This window comes from Centropristis striata, chromosome 18 (assembly GCF_030273125.1).
Source record: "Centropristis striata isolate RG_2023a ecotype Rhode Island chromosome 18, C.striata_1.0, whole genome shotgun sequence".
NCBI lineage: Eukaryota > Metazoa > Chordata > Actinopteri > Perciformes > Serranidae > Centropristis > Centropristis striata.
The window spans coordinates 12,525,571-12,543,865 of NC_081534.1; the positions used below are offsets into that span (position 1 = coordinate 12,525,571).

Here is an 18,295-nt window from a genome sequence, read left to right on the forward strand (position 1 = left end):
GTGTTTTGATATGCATTTCCTAGTGTGCATATTTTCTTTTTCCATCATATTCCTTTGGTCGTGATTAGTCCTAAAACTGTTTTGTTTGATGCCTCACGTTTCAATCACAAAAATCTTTTCTTAAAAAGGCTAAAATGATATAATACTACCAGTTTACCCCCACTAGAAGGCCCTGTGCCTTTTAGTACATTACAGGGCTGTTTTTGTATTTTGTATTTTTGATTTTTTTTTAATGTAAAAGTATAATTTTAATTGGCCAACTGCAGCTGCTAGATATGCCATATTTTGTATAAGGTGCAATGTTTTCAGTCTTTTTAAAATAATACAGAAGTAGATTAGATCAGATTCCATTTAGGCTACTTTTGGAATCCGATAAATTACGTTACTTAGTTAAAAATTGCCATCATTATTCAGTAACTGACTACATTTCAAAGTAATCTGTACCCTGTAAATTACCAAAATGCAACAAAACTCAACATGGGACTGCTTAATGTATTATTTATGTAAACCTATATGAATTATATGAATTAGAGAGTTCCAATACAGGTACAGGTCGACTTTTATTTTGAAAGATATCCGGAAGCGTTGTGGTTTTTTCGTCCTACTTGACCGTGAGATCAGCGAGGGAGTTTACAGCCAGCGAGCTCCGAGCGGGCTGCGGAGGATGTCTACCCCGCTGCGGGGACAAGCTCCGGGCGGGACGCTTGTGTCCAGTCGGCCGCTCCTCGCCCAGTCGCCGCGCACCTGCAGCCCTCTGCACCCATGAAGCCCCCGCTGATGAAGCCCCGAGCTGCCAGAGTGAGGCGGAAAGTGGCCGGAGACAGAGAGCATGTACTGGCGCGTCGGGTTTGCCTGGACGCGGTCGTGTGTGGTTGATCTTGGCCAGAACCAGAGCTTCTCCTCCGGCCTGCTGGGCTCCGATGAGCAGCTCTCGTTTTATGGGTACATCATCGCCTACCCACTGCAGGACTACGGCGGGATCATGTCAGCTTTGGGGTCGGACTCGTGGTGGCGGAAAACGCTGTATTTGACTGGAGGGGCTCTGCTCGCTGCTGCTGCTTATTTGCTGCACGAATTGCTGGCCATCAGGTACAAAACACACAGAGGAGTCACTGTAGAAGCTGCAGAGCTCATCACTTTCCACACACAGGCCTCACATCCATCTGAAACCCAGTGCTGATCATATTCTGGTCATAATTTTACCCCCAAACCTCCCAGTTCTGCTGTATTTTCTCTAGGGCTTCATATTACTTAATCTAGTCAGGCTGGGCGGGGTGAGAGCGGAGTCAGTGGAGAATAAGGAATCGTGAGTGGGTGGGTTGTGATGTAACGGACCCCTCCACCACCCCCAACACCCCCTCCTCACAAACACACATTTTGACATTCCCATTGTAATTAGCTTATTTTTGCGGTTTAATAACACGAGCGACCTAGGGCAAGTGTCATGGCTCATATCGAGCTCAGTCGTTCAAAACAATTACAAAGGCTATTTTCTAATGTTCGTTGGAGAAGTTAGTCTGTACGCATAGGCCTATTAAAACAGTTCTCCTGTCATATGAACTGACATTATAGACTTTGACAGCAGGTCACTTCCGTTTGTCTGTAGGCTTTACCTCAAGGACGAGGGGACATTATGTATAGGGTCATCTTGTGTTTTTTTCTTTTTTTCCCCTCTTCTTTATTGCGATCCCCTTCCTGCTGCTCCACACACACGTTCCGGTGTTTGGTCTCAGTCTGAAGCACTGCAGTTGTGTGGAAAAAACCCTCTGATGTAAACAAGCCCCAACCATATTGGTTATTTACAACTAGGGGGCGAAGCCGCTGGGGCGGAAATGGCAATATAAATATAAATATGCAGCCTATATGTTCATATATTTTTTAACGTTTGTTCAGTGGATGAAATGAGGGTTTAAGTCTGTTGTCCTTTAAAAAAATGCCTGCAGTCCAGGCCCTCTGTTGTTGACGGATCACAGGCCCACAGCAATACTACAACACAGCCGGTGTCAAAATAAAAGACATTTATGCTTTACCATCAGCTTCTAACCTCACTAGGAATATTAAAATTATGTTCACATGATGTATAAGTGGTTTTATCTCAACTGTCAGTGAGTAGCATCCTGGTGTTCAGGCCCTATAGGCTACATACATTATATCGGATAGTCGGTAATGCAGGGTCGATTTTTATACGGAAATAACCGGCTGTTTGTTGTGCAGTGAAATGTTAATTCAGACTGACTAGCCAGCTTCCGGGACATTTTTCTGCCCACAAGCGGTTGTTTCTGTCCAGTGTGATATTCAGTGTTACACCCTGGTCTCTAGCTGTATGCTAGGCTTCACTGCACGGTACACTCATCAGGTTATTGCACCAAAACCAGCCTTTTTAATAGCGAGCGGGCGTTTCAGCACCACACTGGAATAGACAGCTCCGGAGCTCAGAGGCTGCTGGCTTTCAGCACCTCACACGGCCGGATAGCTCCTTTTAATGCTGCATTGTGCCCACGTGAATTTGTTGCTGTTTGCAGAGCCCGTCCTTGTCCGTGAAGTAGCTTCCAACATGTGAATAATCTTTCATCAGGGTATGATTCATTATTTTGACATTGCAGTTTTCCCTTGGCTGGTGTAAATGGCCCGGGGCTGACGATCATTCAGAGCCGGTTAAAGGACCTTGGTTGCAGAGCAATTTGATTTATTAAATCATATGATAGGCCAGTCCACCCATTACACACACACACACACACACACACACACACACACACACACACACACTTTATATTACCACACTTAGGCTTGTTTAGCATAAAGACTAGGAACTGGTGAACTAGCCTGGCTCTGTGAGGTTACAGAGACTCCAGGAGGTCACCAGCCAAGGAAATGTAGGAGCCTCATAATTAATTATTAATAATATTTTAATTAGTACGCTTTAAAGGGTGTTGCAGGACGGATTTTGTTACAAGTGGACAGAGCAATGCTTTGTGTTCCCTTTGTTTTCAGTCTTTATGCTAAATTAGGCTAACTTAAGCTGTTAGCCTAACTTAGCATTTAGCAGAGTGCACTCAAAATGAAAACTGTTCTTGTTCCTTTTAAGTCCAGTACAACCAGTACAGGTAAAGAACACTTAAAAAAGTGTAACTTTGTGTTTGCCACCCTTTTCTTTTTAGAGGGTTGGGGACAGGAGATGTTCAGGGGTAAATAAAAGGTCAACAGTAGACATTTTCTTGCTCAATTATGTCTCATAAGTTGTTGTAGCTGTTTTTAAGTTGATACCATATGTTATATGGATTCTGTGTTAAATTTGAAATTAGTAAAAATCTCTTAAAAGTATATTTACTCAAGTATTGCATTTAAGTACAAATTTGAGGTACTTTTACTTTGATTGATTGTTTTTTTTCCATCCCACTTTCAACTTCTACTCCATTACATTTCAGAGGGAAACATCATACTTTTTACTTAACTACATTTGTCTAACAGCTTTGGTTGCTAGTTACTTTACAAATTAGGATTTTTACTCAAAAAATATATGAAGAGTTTTTAAAATATAATGTTTTGTTATAAATTAAACTACCCGGCAGTAAATACAAGTCCAGCCTGCATAAGCTAATGAATCAATTAGCTGATTGAGTATGTTTGAAAATCATCAGAAGATGAATCCATCATGAGAACAATCATTAAGTAGTAGTTAAAAATGTAAAATGCTTTTACATTAATACATGTTTATTAATAATAATCTAATAATCACATTTAAAACAGTCACGGGGCATTTTTCTGCATTAAGTACTTTAACTTTGAATACTTTAAGTACGTTTTCCTGCTTATCTTTACCACTAAAATAACATTTTCATAGCAAGAGTATCACAATGTGGTATTAGTATTTTTATTAGAGTAAAGGATCTGAATACTTCCACCACCACTGAATGTTCAGTGAAAATAATAATGTTACTGCAACCTAATAAGCACAAATATACACACAGATATAATTGTTTTTTCAAGTCTCTCCTTGTGTGTGACTAGAAGCTCTGTCATTCTGTCCCCCATACAGAAAGGAGGAAGAGCTGGACTCTAAAGATGCCATCATACTCCACCAGTTCTCCAGGCCCAAAACTGGCGTCCCTTCCCTGTCCCCTTTCTGCCTTAAGATGGAGACCTACCTCCGTATGGTGGACCTGCCCTACCAGGTACAGCCGTTCTTCTGTTTGTCATTTTCTACCAGTGTGTGTTTACAGCTGAGTGTTTTAATCCTCATTTCTTCTTAGATATTTTTGTTGTAATTACTTTGCTGTGGTTAATTACTATCTGTGTCTCTGTTGCTACTGTCACACATTTTCCTCCAAGGGATAGTTAAAATATTACTTATATGTTTTGTCTTGATCCAATTCCAATTTAAACATTATCACAAAATGCTTCCTCTGCTCTGTATCTCATTCCCTGGATCCTTTATCTCTCACAGAACTACTTTGATGGGAAGCTTTCACCACAGGGAAAAATGCCATGGATTGAATACAACCAGGAGCAGGTCTTTGGTACCGAATTCATCATCGACTTCCTGGAGGAGAGGCTGGGCGCGAGCCTCAACAAGAGCCTGACGCCGCAGGAGAAGGCCGTGTCTCGTGCCATCACCAAAATGGTGGAGGAACATTTCTACTGGTGAGGGACCAGTGAAGTGGGAAATAGAAATAATCATCTCTTTTTTTTAAGATGAAAAAATATTTGTGGAATTAAAACTAAATTGCAGCCTATGTTTCCACCATGAAATGTATAATATAATGCTTTATTTTGATCGTTATGTTTGTGTGTTTTGCAGGACGATAGCTTACTGTCAGTGGGTGGACAACCTGGAGGAGACCCAGAAGATGCTGTCAGTGAGCGGGCCGCTGAGTGACCTACTCAAGTGGATCCTGAGTCACCTGACCGGCGGGATCGTTAAGAGAGAGATGTACGGGCACGGGATTGGACGGTTCTCTGAGGAGGAGGTCTATGCCCTGATGGAGAAGGACATGCGCACCCTGGCCACTCTACTAGGTAAGAAATCTGGAAATACTCTTTTTATTTATAAATATGATGATGCTAGTCATTTATAAGATTCATCGATTTTAATATGTGTGGAAGTTATTGAAGTTATTTTCAAAGAATGTGAATTAACACTAACAAGCCAGTCATCTTAACCTTTGTGCATTACTTAGATATTTTTGGCATTTTAATTTTAAACCTGTTTATCATGTTTGCTGTGTAACTACATGTGGCATACATTTTGGCAAGTGTGTAAATTTTGGATGTTCAACCTCAACCTCTTAGAATAAGTATATCAATAAACAGGGTTGAGAAAATACAGACACTCAGACTCTAAAAGACAAAAAGGTCACCATTGAAACAGGTTAAGGTTGTTGTTGTGTTTTATCCTATGTCCATTACAGTATAAAATGAAGCATTATATTGCATCAGGCTTTCAAAATTGCAGTTTGTACTTTACACCAGATTGAGCATTTCCCCTAGGATTTAGTATACAAAAAATAGTAGTAGTTGTTGTTGTTGTTGTTTTTTAGTTGTTGTTTTTTAAACACAACAGTAGCACTATGTAAACAAACTGACATTTAAAGTGTTACAATTCTGAAAATTGATAAATATTTGAAAGTTAAGATCAGGACTGATATTGGTTAAAATATTTCACTTAGGGGAAATGGAAAATAAAATAAATATATAATATTTGTATTGTATAGCAGTTTATAGAAAGGTTTGTGTTCACATAGTTTACTCTGGAAGCAGATCAGCAGCTTAAGATAGATAGATAGAGAGAGAGAGAGAGAGAGAGAGAGAGAGAGAGAGAGAGAGATAGATAGATAGATAGATAGATAGATAGATAGATAGATAGATAGATAGATAGATAGATAGATAGATAGATAGATAGATAGATAGATTTATCCCAAGCTGGGAAATTACAGTGTAGCAGCAGCATTACACACAGAGACAATAACAACACAATTAAATGAAAAAAAACAACCTAGGCATATTCAAGCGATAAAATGCTATAAAAATTAAAATGTCTAAAGAAGTAGTATTGATTGTAGTGCAGAATAAAATATAAATATACAGTATAAAAATATAGGTGCCATGGAAAAAACAAGGTGCAGTGAACAGTGTGCATAAAAAACACATAAAGTGCATATGGACTTTACTGGCAAAGTAAAAACCATTGCAGTGGCTTTTCAATGTGTGCCGTGAGAACTGTAACAGGAGACATCATGTTGATCAAATAGTAGCACAATGCTGACCTCCTGTGGTGAAAAGGTCGCACTGCAGTGTAGAATCAATACATAACCTCTGGCAGTTTATGGTCGGAGATGTAAGAGAGGCAGATCTGAGAACTGCAGAGCGTTGGAGGGAAGTGTTGTTGCATTAGAAAAAGCCCTCGCTAAGGTTAAAGTTTTATAACCCTGAAGGCATCACCTCTCTGATGCCTTTGACTTTGTGGCCAGAAGTGATTTTCTTTTCTCTTTCAGTATCCTCTCATTCTACATTTTCTGCACAAATGCATGTATGGACCGAGCCAGGCTAGTTCTCTCCCACTGTTTCCTGTATTTATGCTAAGCTAGTCTAACCAGATTCTGCTTTTATATTTATCATACAGGCACAACAGTCATCATCCTCTTATCTAAATCTCCCAAAGAATGTGAATAAGACCATTTCCCAAAAGGTGGAACATTTCCTTTCAGAGTTTAAAGAGTGTCTTGATTGTGTTTGTGTAGTTATTTGACATATTTTTTTCTGTTTGTTCTCCCAGGTGATAAGAAGTATCTTATGGGCTCTAAGCTTTCAACAGTAGACGCTGCAGTGTTCAGTCACCTGGCCCCTGCTATGTGGACGCTACCAGGAACACGGCCGGAGCAGCTCATCAAAGGTGAGTTTAGCCACGTTATGAAGAAACATATAGTAATTTATTATAAAATCCATTCATAATGACAGTTTAAACTTTATTAGTTGAGAATTATAGATACCCACCACTAAACCGCCAAAACAATTCAATACAATAAAAGAGGATAAAAGTTCATCTGTAAGAGGAAAAAAAAAAGTCAGCAGCTTTATGTCTATCCAGAAGCAATGTCCTACTTTTACAAATACATATTTATCTTTTACTTATGTATAAAGAACAAACTGCTTTCTTAATGAATCTATTTTGAGCGTACACTCTGTCAGGTAAACATAATTTAAGCATTAGGTAAAACTGTAATGCTGTATTTCTTAATCGATGGCATTTTCTCTTAGTCAGAAAAAGATGTGTTACAAGAAATGTCTTTTTCACTTGTTAATCACCTTACTAGATCCTGACTCCCAGTTTGGAAAACACTTGATTAGGAAAATATGTTATTTAGTCATATTGCACATGACTAAGAAAGGTCATATTGCACATAACATTGGTATTGTTCTCAGTGTCCAATTTTTAGCTCTTTATACAGTTTGACAGCAAACTTGTAGGCTTATATCATGGAAATAGTGACAAAAATCCATCACAATTTCCAAGAGCCCAAAGTGATGTCTTAAAAATGCTTCTTTTGTCCAATCAGCACCTACAAACTTGAAAATGATCAGTTTGCTATCACATGAGACAAAGAAACAAAGCAAATCTGCACAATTTAGAAGCTGGAAAATTTAATTTTTGCTTGAATTATGTATTAATTATCAAAATTATTGCCAAATGACTAGTCAAGAGTTACCAGTTTTTTTTATCTAAAGGATGGCATGACATTTCCAGAGCACCTTACCCACTCAGCTGTGTGTCCTGCAGGTGAGCTGATCAACCTGGCCATGTACTGCGAGCGCATCCGCCGGCGATTCTGGCCCGAGTGGTTTGTGGACCTGGAGGACTTCTGCTACAGCGACAGCACGGAGGGCAGCTTCTCGCCCTCTAAACTCCAGGACCTGGGCCTCTACTCCCGCACGGACACTTTTCAGGACAATACACACACGCACTCCTCACACACTCACACACCAAAGGACCCTCTGTCGCCCGACAGCGACCCCACAGGCCACTCGCTGTATGACTCTGACATGGACACGGAGTGCTCTGAAATCGACAAGTGTTGACGAAACATACACGTGTCGTACACGCCACACAAACGCACAGCACAGGAGGGAGCTGCGTCTCACCTGTGCACATGCCCCCTACCTCTGGGAACAGAACATAAGTGGGGAGTGGTGTCTCCTGTGTCAGTGGAGAAGTTGAGGAGGTCTAACTTGCACACTGTAGTGGAGGAATGATTGGGTCAAAGGATTAAAAAGTTGAGGTAAAGAGAAAACAGAGGCAGATTAAAAACCAGGAGTAAATGACGCGGCTGCCGAGAAACTCCTCCACGTGTTCGACGTCATCTGCAGTCACAACTTCTACCTGTCGTCATGTTGCCACTACCATGGCAACTAAGTGTGTGCGTGCCCCCCGTCGTCCATTGTTGTAGCAACTCGCACCGCCCAGCCTTGTGTGTGTTTGACTAACTGAACCCTTAACGCCTTGTAATGATATGACATCGGCACGTAGGGAACTGTACAGGGATTCATGAGAATGAACAGTGTAAATATATAAATGGATCAGATTTAATAGATAGAATATTTGATTATATATGAGTATAAATAGTATAGATAGCCTGCAAATATAGAATAATCCCCTCCGTCATATGGTGTAAATACTGTAGGTGTTTCTGCTTTATGTTGGAAGTTGTCTTGTAGTAGTCTCCACTCTGCTGGTCTAGGATCAGTATGAGGAGCCTGATGTCCTCCACCTATGTGTCTACACAACTGGGATGTTAAAGTAATGCCTGCTGCTCATATTTAACTAGCGCAGTAAAAGTTCATGGAAGATAATTGATAGAAAATCTGCCACAAGCACTTTGAAACTATCTTTTGTCTTATTAAGACGATTATTTTGCCAAAAAGAAACATAATTTTTCCCATGTTAGAAGCATAATTAGCAACATACATCATCAGGATTGTCATTGAGGACTGTAGCTTTAGGATATTTTACATTCATACAAGCATTGAGCGAGTCAAACAATCATGTAGAAACAGATCAAATAGATATATAGTCTGAATGAAAGTGCATGGCTGGTACGTGCCAATGGAAATGACCCTTTACACTTCACTTACTGTGGACAATGTTATCTATGTAGATTATCTTAGCTGGCTTATTTATTAAGTTTGATGATGCAGTTTGTTTGTCGTGCCTCTGATGTAGCCATCCGGAAAAAGGACTTTTTTCCTTTCAGCTGTTTGGTTTGAATCAAAATGATGGAGTGAGTCAGAAACATGTGGAGCAATAACAGAGCAGGTTAATGCTGTGCTGTCAGCTGCGTGCTGTTCAGGCTGTGTGATGGTTCGCTGCAGGTTTCATGTGTGTTTGTCACTCAGCAAATGCACATAAACACTATGTGTGTAAACCAGGTTAAAAAAAGTACACTTTAGTAGTCTTAATTAAGTATACTTAGTGTAGTCATGATTAATGTACTAGTGTGTGCTTTTTCTGATTTGCTAACAATGCAGTGTATTTCACTGTTTTATTCTTAGACCATTTTATGATGTACTTAAAGTTGTCTTTACTAGTATGGTACTTTTAAAAATGCACTTAATTCTTATTTTGTCTCAACTTGAATATTTTCCTTGAAATATAAATGCATTTCTAATATATTACGAGTGTATAAATAGTTATCTGAAAAGTGGATAATGTAAGCATTTCTCAAAAAGAAAAATAACTTAAATATATTTAAGTTCATCTAAATGGTGTGTCTGAGTAGAACAGTCAAGTATTCTTTCAGTACATCTAAGGGGGATATCATTATGATACTAAGTACATTGTTAGAACGTCAAAAATAGCACATTTAGTACATTAAGGAAGTGCACATTAAGGTTTACTAAGTATACTTAAATGATGTGTACTTTACTGTAATTTTTTTATCGGATGAGGCTACTGATATGGATGCAAGCAAGAGGTTTACAGTATGTCTGTCCACATAGCGCATGGATGAGTCACACTCTGAGTGAGAATGATGGCTGACGAAGTTTCACAGCTGAACCATTCCTACCTGACACACACACACACACACACACACACACACACACACAATTTGGAATGTGCATATATCAAGAAAATGCAGTACTGAAATGCCAAAAATATGTTTAAACTCATTTAGAAGAATCTCCATGACCACTAGAGGGCAGTGATGAGTTTATTTCAACCTCAAAATGTAACATGCTGAGTACATATCTTAGTTACTGTTATATTGTGACCAAATTGTAACCTTAATTATAATCAACAGTGTTTGGTTATGTTTTTAATTAATTAATACAGGCCAAAATTTTGTTTACAGATTTTTTTTAAACTCTAAAATCCAGAATAAGTCAGGCTCTCTGTGTGAAGGTGTGGCACAAAAAATAAATTAATAAAGAAAGATGTAGCATTAATGTGTAGCAGTATTCTGTAAAATAGGAACAATATGGCATCATATATCTAACACAGAGGCAAGGGTCTCCCAAAAATTACCATATGCAATAAACTGCATTGTTAATTTTGTTTCAAGGGAAACATATTTTCCCCCAGATTATGTTTGTTTTTTACATATCACGTTTTGAATCAAAGTTCAGGGTCAATGGATGGGTCAAACTTATACAGGACCAAAAGTCGTTATTGACTTATTTCAACTTACAGACAAATGTACTTACATAACATACTTGTGACATAACAAACATACTTATTTTAACCCAAACAACAATAATTTCCTAAACCTAACCATGTAGTTTTGTTTCAATTCACAATGTTAATGTGTTTAATACCACAACCGTAATCTGAGAGGAAAAATATATTTTTTAGGAGATCGGGTTTTGTTGTCATAAATTTTGTTAAAGTAAGACCATGATGTTGATGAGAGTTTCTTCACTTTAAGGCATTCTGGGTTCTCAGTTTTACAGAATTATATCAAAAACATCAACACCAATGGTCTCATATCCAGACCTTTAATTCAGAGAGAGTAGAGCCTTTATGTGTGTGAGCTGCAGATGCATTTTAGTACAATAATATAATAGTCTAAAGCAAAAAAAATTAACTTAAAAATGTCATTTTGTCTTAAAACCCTGCGCCTGCATGTTCTTGCCTTCTCTTATTAGTCAGATTTGGCCTTATGGGAACTGAAAGCTGTTTACTTTATATCAGTGCCAGCATATGACTTATGTTTTTATATGTCATATTTATTATTATTTATTTATTTAACGTTGTTTATATTTATATATTCCAATTTAACAATACTATTGTTAATTTTTTTTGCACTTTTCTTCTTCTGTTTACCTGTTTTTCTTCTGGCTGAGAGTCAATCAGGCGTATTGATCTGTGTGTTGGTGTTGATTCTGCGACTCCCACTGAACAAAGTGCATATTCTCATGTTGCCAGTCAGTCATTGCCGTGATTGCATGCGTGTCCATGTTTTGAGCCGTCACGTGTGGTAAATGTTATATTCATGTCATAATATCGGTGTCATTGTGTTCAGATATTACAGTCCCTCATCTGCTGCAAATTTAACCGTCAAAAATGGGAATTTTTACTGTGCAGAGCTTCATGTCCAGTTGAAAAAAAACAAACATTGAGGTAAAATACCAAACTGAGTGCTGGAGCTCAGATCAGCATGGTGAGGTCAGCCGTCCCGCTGATCAGCTGATGATCAAAGTCCCTCTTGTAAGCTCACCCATTACAGGAAACACTGTCCTTCCAGATCTGTGGGCGACTTCATCTGTCTCAGTGTTGCTCAGCAGTCAGAGGTCAGGGGTCGAGGTGTGTGTCGCTCTCCATTGAGATTTCTGCTTGTAAACTTTAGAAGCCATATTGTCTTGTGGTGTTGTGTGTGCTGAAACACTTGTGGAATCTCATCAAACTGTAAATAAGAGAGCCGAGGGGTTAAAAAAACAGCAAAATAACACGATCTGTACTCATTAAAAAGATTCTTATGAATGTATCATACCTAGAGATAAAAAGCTGTATGACAATGGATTACTCATAATATTTCATTAAATATAGCTGTGGTATTTTATTCTTGTTTTGGTGTTTAGTGAGATGTGCATGAAAAGTCATACCTAAGGGGGGAAAAAGCACTTGTGCTCTGGCATATATCTGTCTCATAATCCCTCTCCCTCTGTGCTCGCTGCCATATGATAATACAAAGCCCACCCAACAATGCTGAAGAATTAGCTCTCTGCCCTTTTCTTTGTGCCTGTGCAGGAGCTCTGGAGAAACGGAGAGCAAAAAGGAGGGCAAAGAAAGAGAAAGTGGAGACGGAGCGCGGGGTTCGGGTGAGAGAAAAAGGCCATGAAAAGGGAAAAGAGACAAACAGTCGAATGATATTTGATGACTTTGGCTGGTTGCGTTTCTGTGGCCATTGTGCAGAATCCCTGGGAGATCTCCATCCACACAAGACAATTCAGAACTGACAATGACACCAGAGTATAAAGCATCTCTGGTGAGTCAGGGATGGAGTACAGTGTCAGAGGTAGCAGCTGTGTGTGTGTGTGTGTGTGTGTGTGTGTGTGTGTGTGTGTGTGTGTGTGTGTGTGTGTGTGTGTGTGTGTGTGTGTGGCTGTCTAACACGTGGCTGTGTGCATGATGTGTGAGGTGGGACGCTGTGTGCAGGGAGGAGTGAATGTGCCTTTGTGTGTGTGTGTGTGTGTGTGTGTGTGTGTGTGTGTGTGTGTGTGTGTGTGTGTGTGTGTGTGTGTGTGAAAAATATGAATAATGCAGAGGATGCCTGTACGAGTGTGAGGGCCGGGAGGAGGGCAGATGGTCGCCTGCTGATAGGACAGAATCCAGGCAACAGGGTCCTCCAGAGAGCTGGGTTTTGACCAGCTTTAGCACACACACACACACACACACACACACACACACACACACACACACACACACAAACACACACAGAAACACACAAATACAAATACAAACATCCGCAAACACCCAAAAATATTAATGTCTTTTTTATACCTTTTTCTTGTGCTTAAATTGCACAAGTTACTAGTTTCAATTTCAAAATAAAAGCTTGGATATCACAGTTCTATATCATATTATAGAAACTAAAAAATAAAATACCTGTTGTAAGTAGGCACATTATAGAGGCAAATTGAAGCCTTACTTTCAAGTTATTTAGAAATGATAAATACATTTAAAAAACTGACATTGTTCAATCTTACTCCCATTTTTTCTTAAATTTGCCCAGCGAGCCGTATTGTGTTAATAGTGATGACTATATAAATAAAATTGACTTAACTTATAACTCAAGTTTTAACCAGGGCTGTAGCATTGATTTAATTTTTTTTATTCATTGTTTTTATTTTCCATAGTTGCTCATTTAAATTTTTGGCAAATTTTTATTTACCTTGAGTTGCCATTTCAAAGAAAAATTCCTCTAAAATACATCAACTGCTTGTAAATGTAACCCAACTAACCTAAAATAAATGATCACTACTTTCCCTTTGATTAGTACCACATTAGATAAATATATTAATGAAACCTGTGAAATTATTAGGAAATTACAGATCTGTAAAATAAAGAATTTCATCTCCAAACATACAAGTTCTAAAAGTTCTAGTGAAATGATGAAGAATTATGATTGAAAAATACTGGAATCTGCTTTTTTTTTAAAAAGGACATGATGTCGACCCAGTGTCTAATTTGTACCTATAGCCCTGCTCATATTATAATATAGAAAGGAATATTGTCACATAAAAAAAGCTAAATAAAATTAAATAAATAAAACAATTACTGATTCACTGATGATGAAGCAGCCAAACTCTGTCCAACCCAAGTCTGATTTTAACTAGCAGCAGCCACTAGGTGGCACCAACACACTGTTTCTGATTTGGCCAAAACGTAATAAATATTAGACATGAGGTGAAAGCAACCATAAGGAAGAAGGTGTACTTAAAAATATGAAAGCCCATTTCTAACAGGTTAAAATAGATTTTTTTTTTTTAAATCCTGCTGCAACAAAATACTGAAAAATGTCTGAAAACAATCATAACACTAATACTTTTAAATTTACACTGTGGTCCTGGCTTCTCAGCTCTCTCATTTAATAAACAATTTTAATTTTACAATATTTCTGTATTACATATTATTTAGCATTTCTACAATTATTCAAATGATTTCCTAGAACATCAAAATGATACATAGAACGTGTTTATAATTATTTTATTTTGTATAATGAAGGCAGCAGGCCAGATTACACACTAATAATTCTTGATTATAAATACACCAGCTCGTATAGTCAGGCCTTCACTGTTGTTATTGTTGTTGTTGTTTAGACCTTCTTACAGGCAGGCCTGTGTGCAATCAGATATTGTTTTGATATTCTAAATGACGTCTCGTCATAATTGTCAATTAGTGTCCATATTTATTGTGATGGAAATATTAATTAACGCTGCGGTGTGTTTTAATGTCAGAACAGTGACCGTGTGTGTGAGCATCTTCACGGATATCAGAGCACATCAGCGCAGCGGTATAAACACTTTACACAAACAGCTGAAGGACGATTTAAAGCAGCCGAGACGGATTGATAAAATCCATAATTATGATGCAAGGCCGCGTGCGAAGAAAATAAATAAATACATAATAATATTAATAGTTATAATAATAATAAAAAGCTCGCGACTTTTCCTGAGGCTCAATAAACGTGCAAAGACTGCAGTGATATAGAAAACAAATACGATTTAATGACAAAAAAGCAGATAGAAATTGTGCAATCGTTGATTTCTTTTTCCTCTTCTCGTTTGATCACAGATTTCAGGTCGATGCTATTTTTGTTTTGGTTTTGATTTTTTTTTTCACAGAAACTCAAATTCTGCTGAAGGATTACGTGTGATGTAGTCAGAATTACAGAAACATTAGGCCTCATATTAATTAAGGGCGAATTATATATATTCAAAACAATATGTAAAATATTGCTGTTTGCTTTTAATGATTGGCGATAAAATAATAGTTTTAAAAAAGTGGGACATCTCATTGACATTTTCCTAATACATTCATAAAGTTTTTGAAACGCAAAACGTCTCGTGGAAATTGTCTAAAATTTACATTATGGGTTATTAAAATATTACATTTTCCTTCCATTCATTAACACCCTTCAGTTGAATTTGAGTTTCTGAATTTCTACATTTTCTTTAGATTTCAGTCAGAGAATTCCTCCCCAACTCATCCACCCTCCTCATCCTCCCAGCATCAGATCAGGTTATTAATCACAGGATTTAAGTGGCACAACAACACGTGTCTGTGTTTGTGCTTTGGCACAGACTGACAGAGAAAAAACTGAGCAAACAAACAAACAAACAAACAAACATACAAACAAACAAACAAACGAAGCCATACAAAACATTTTGAGATACATCCCACAAATAGTCTTCTCAGGATGAATGAGTCATACAGTAGTAGTAGTAGTAATATAGCCACTGCGGCCAGAGCTGGTACCAGGATAGATTCAGTTTGTTTTTCTTCTTAGTAAAAGGAAGGCAAAAATGGGCTGGAGTGCTTTGAGTGTTCCAGCCGGACAGTCTCGGTCTTTCTCATCACAGCATTTTGGAAAAAGTACAGAAATAACAAACAGCAAAGACACACTGTAAACAGGCGCACAGAAATGTCTGCACAGAAAGGAAAGCAGTAAAGTGAACCAGTCTCTATGGAAAAAATATTATTATTATTATTATTATTATTATTATTATTATCATTATTATTATTATTACTGTTTTTATTATTATTGTGGTCTGAATGTAAGAATTTATTTTTCATATTTAAATAAACTATGGTGCTGACACTACAATCAATACATCACATTTAATTAAATGTATCTCCATAATAATAATAATAATAATAATAATAATAATAATAATAATAATAAAATAATTTGGCTGGTATTGGCTTGATTTTTGAACATTGTACAGCAGGTGTTTGCCATCTCAGCCCTCTCTTTGCCACAAGCTGTGAAGAACCCCTGTTGCTTTTGTTATGATGGAAAGATGGCGTTTATTTACCCACACTGACTGCGACTTATCATCGAGCCCCACGAGCTTGTTTTTATATTTTTGTCCCCCTCGCGGACACCTCGTGTCCACATCCCACTCTGCCTTTCTTTAATGACACATTACATAACGACACATCGGCGCCTCGGTAGAAGGTATAGAAAAGCATTTTTTTCTTCTTTTTTTCTTTTTTTTGGTTAGCACACACCAGCCGTATCCCAGTCTGCCTGGCAGTTCCTCTCCTCTGCTATGCGTATTTTTAGTGCTTGAGTGCCACTGTAAATCCCCACTGTGCGTGTCCGTGGGTCCAACATTTAAACTGGATCAGGTCCAGTTCCAAGCGGTCCAGCAGCACAGGAGAATCAAACAAATAAGGAGGCATTATTCCTCCTTCAGGGGTCCGTGTTTAGCTCAGAATAACTGCACTAGGGGGGTCACTGCACAGGAGTTTGTCCTCCGTGGTGAGGAGGGGTGTCCCCGTACATGTCCTCTCCTCCTGGTATCTGTCCCCCAGCGGGTGTCATCCTCTTCTCCTTCTGCCGCCTGTTACAAAACCAAACCCTCACCACCTCCTTCTCCAGCTGCAGGCTGTCCGCGAGGGAGTTGATCTCCGCCGCTCCTGGTTTTGGACATTTGAGAAAATGGCTCTCCAGAGCCCCTTTGACGCCCACCTCGATGGAGGTCCTCTTTTTCCTTTTCCTCCCCTGTGCCGCGATTTTATCCAGGCTCGTGGGGCTCCCCGAGGTGGAGTCCGCCTCCTCCAGCCACTTGTTCAACAAGGGCTTGAGTTTACACATGTTTTTGAAGCTAAGTTGAAGCGCCTCGAACCTGCAAATGGTGGTCTGAGAAAAGACGTTTCCATACAGCGTCCCAAGAGCCAGTCCCACGTCCGCCTGGGTGAAGCCCAGCTTGATGCGTCGCTGTTTAAACTGCTTGGCAAACTGCTCCAACTCGTCCGAGGTCGGTGTGTCCTCGTCTGAGTGGTCCTGATGACCCCCGTGCTGGTGATGGTGTGAGAGAGACTGCTGGTGGGCCCCGGGGCCGCCTCCATGTTCACTGAGGTGCGGGCTGTGGCTGTGGTGGTCCTCGTCCCGCAGGGGGTGGTGGTGCATCCCCCCTTGCTCTCCCCCTGGCATCAGACCGAAGCCGGACTGAGAATACACCAGGCTCTGGCCCTCAGATGTCGCCATACCGGGGATGTGCGTGGTGGCTGTGCTGGTTCGCCATGCTCTGGCGTCGTGATGCGCCTGCTGGTGCGCTAGGTGAGGGTGTCGCTGTTGCTGCTGCTGTTGCTGCAGACTGCTGGAGTTCTGCAGCTCCTCTCGGTCACTGTCGTGCAGCACGGGCTTCACGTCCTGTTCTCCGAGGGGACTAGATGGCCAGGGCGCCCCGCTGTCACCGTGAGACAGCGCCGTTATCCACTGGTGCGCGTGGCTGAGCGGATGTCCACCGCCCGGTAACGTGCTATAGTCGTTCTGGAGCAGGGTGTGCGCGTCCCTGTACGCTGCCGCCTGCTGCATGCTCCCGGACTCCGAGTGCGGCGGCGGCGCGCTGCTGGGGGTGGTGAGGACGCTGTAGTGGTTGGATGTTGCGGTCGCCATAACTATCGGAGCCAGAGTGATAGCTGGAGTTAAAAGGAGGCTGCCTTTGACAGTAACTCTTTTGCGCCACGGGGCAGCTAGGCGTCTCTCTCCAGCATCTCCCGGGCGCTGTGCCAAGGGGACGCAGAGGCGCGCACCTGTGGTCCGCCTCGCTCCGCTCTTTATTGGCCAAGAACGGTTGACAGATGTGGTTACCCCTGACAGCACCCCGCTCATTGGTCACGGGAGATTGTACAGAAACCCCAATCACTCTGCCCAGCAGTCCTGCAGCATGCATGAGTACAAAGTAGAGGGAGAAATCGGGCTGCTGTGTGTAAACACGGAGCAGACTGAACAAGCTCAGCTATAAGGAAAAAAAGTATTTATTTTGAAAGTACTTTATTAACATTAATCTGGGTCAGTTGGTCACGTGTATTGGTTTCGTGCGTCAAAACGGTGCGTAAAAGTTGCAGATTGCAGATTATAAATCAGTGAAGTGACCACGTTTATGCGCTCAAGAATACAACTTTTAGAGTCAAAATCCCCCAAACTGCCAAACATGAATCTAATCCAATTTCCATGCATCTAAAGACACATATTTGGGATATTTTGCGCAATGAAACGTTAAGCAGTGATCATGAGGAGAAACTTCCAGCTGCCTCTCTGCCCTCAGGACGCTGTCCAGAGAGAGGGGCTGC

At 40.0% G+C, this 18,295-nt stretch overlaps 2 protein-coding genes across 2 annotated transcripts; one reads left to right on the top strand and one right to left on the bottom strand.

Moving 5' to 3' along the window:
- Positions 1–547: 547 nt before the first annotated feature.
- Positions 548–12,050, top strand: faxca (failed axon connections homolog, metaxin like GST domain containing a). The gene is made up of 6 exons (XM_059356176.1): positions 548–1,089; positions 4,037–4,172; positions 4,445–4,641; positions 4,799–5,016; positions 6,773–6,889; positions 7,775–12,050. The coding sequence occupies exons 1-6, from the start codon at positions 830–832 to the stop codon at positions 8,071–8,073; spliced, it is 1,227 nt and encodes a 408-aa protein (XP_059212159.1). The 5' UTR covers positions 548–829; the 3' UTR covers positions 8,074–12,050.
- A 3,810-nt stretch (positions 12,051–15,860) lies between these two features.
- Positions 15,861–17,834, bottom strand: pou3f2a (POU class 3 homeobox 2a). The gene has a single exon (XM_059356343.1). It carries the CDS (start codon positions 17,832–17,834, stop codon positions 16,452–16,454), a length of 1,383 nt encoding a protein of 460 aa, XP_059212326.1. The 3' UTR covers positions 15,861–16,451.
- Positions 17,835–18,295: the final 461 nt, after the last annotated feature.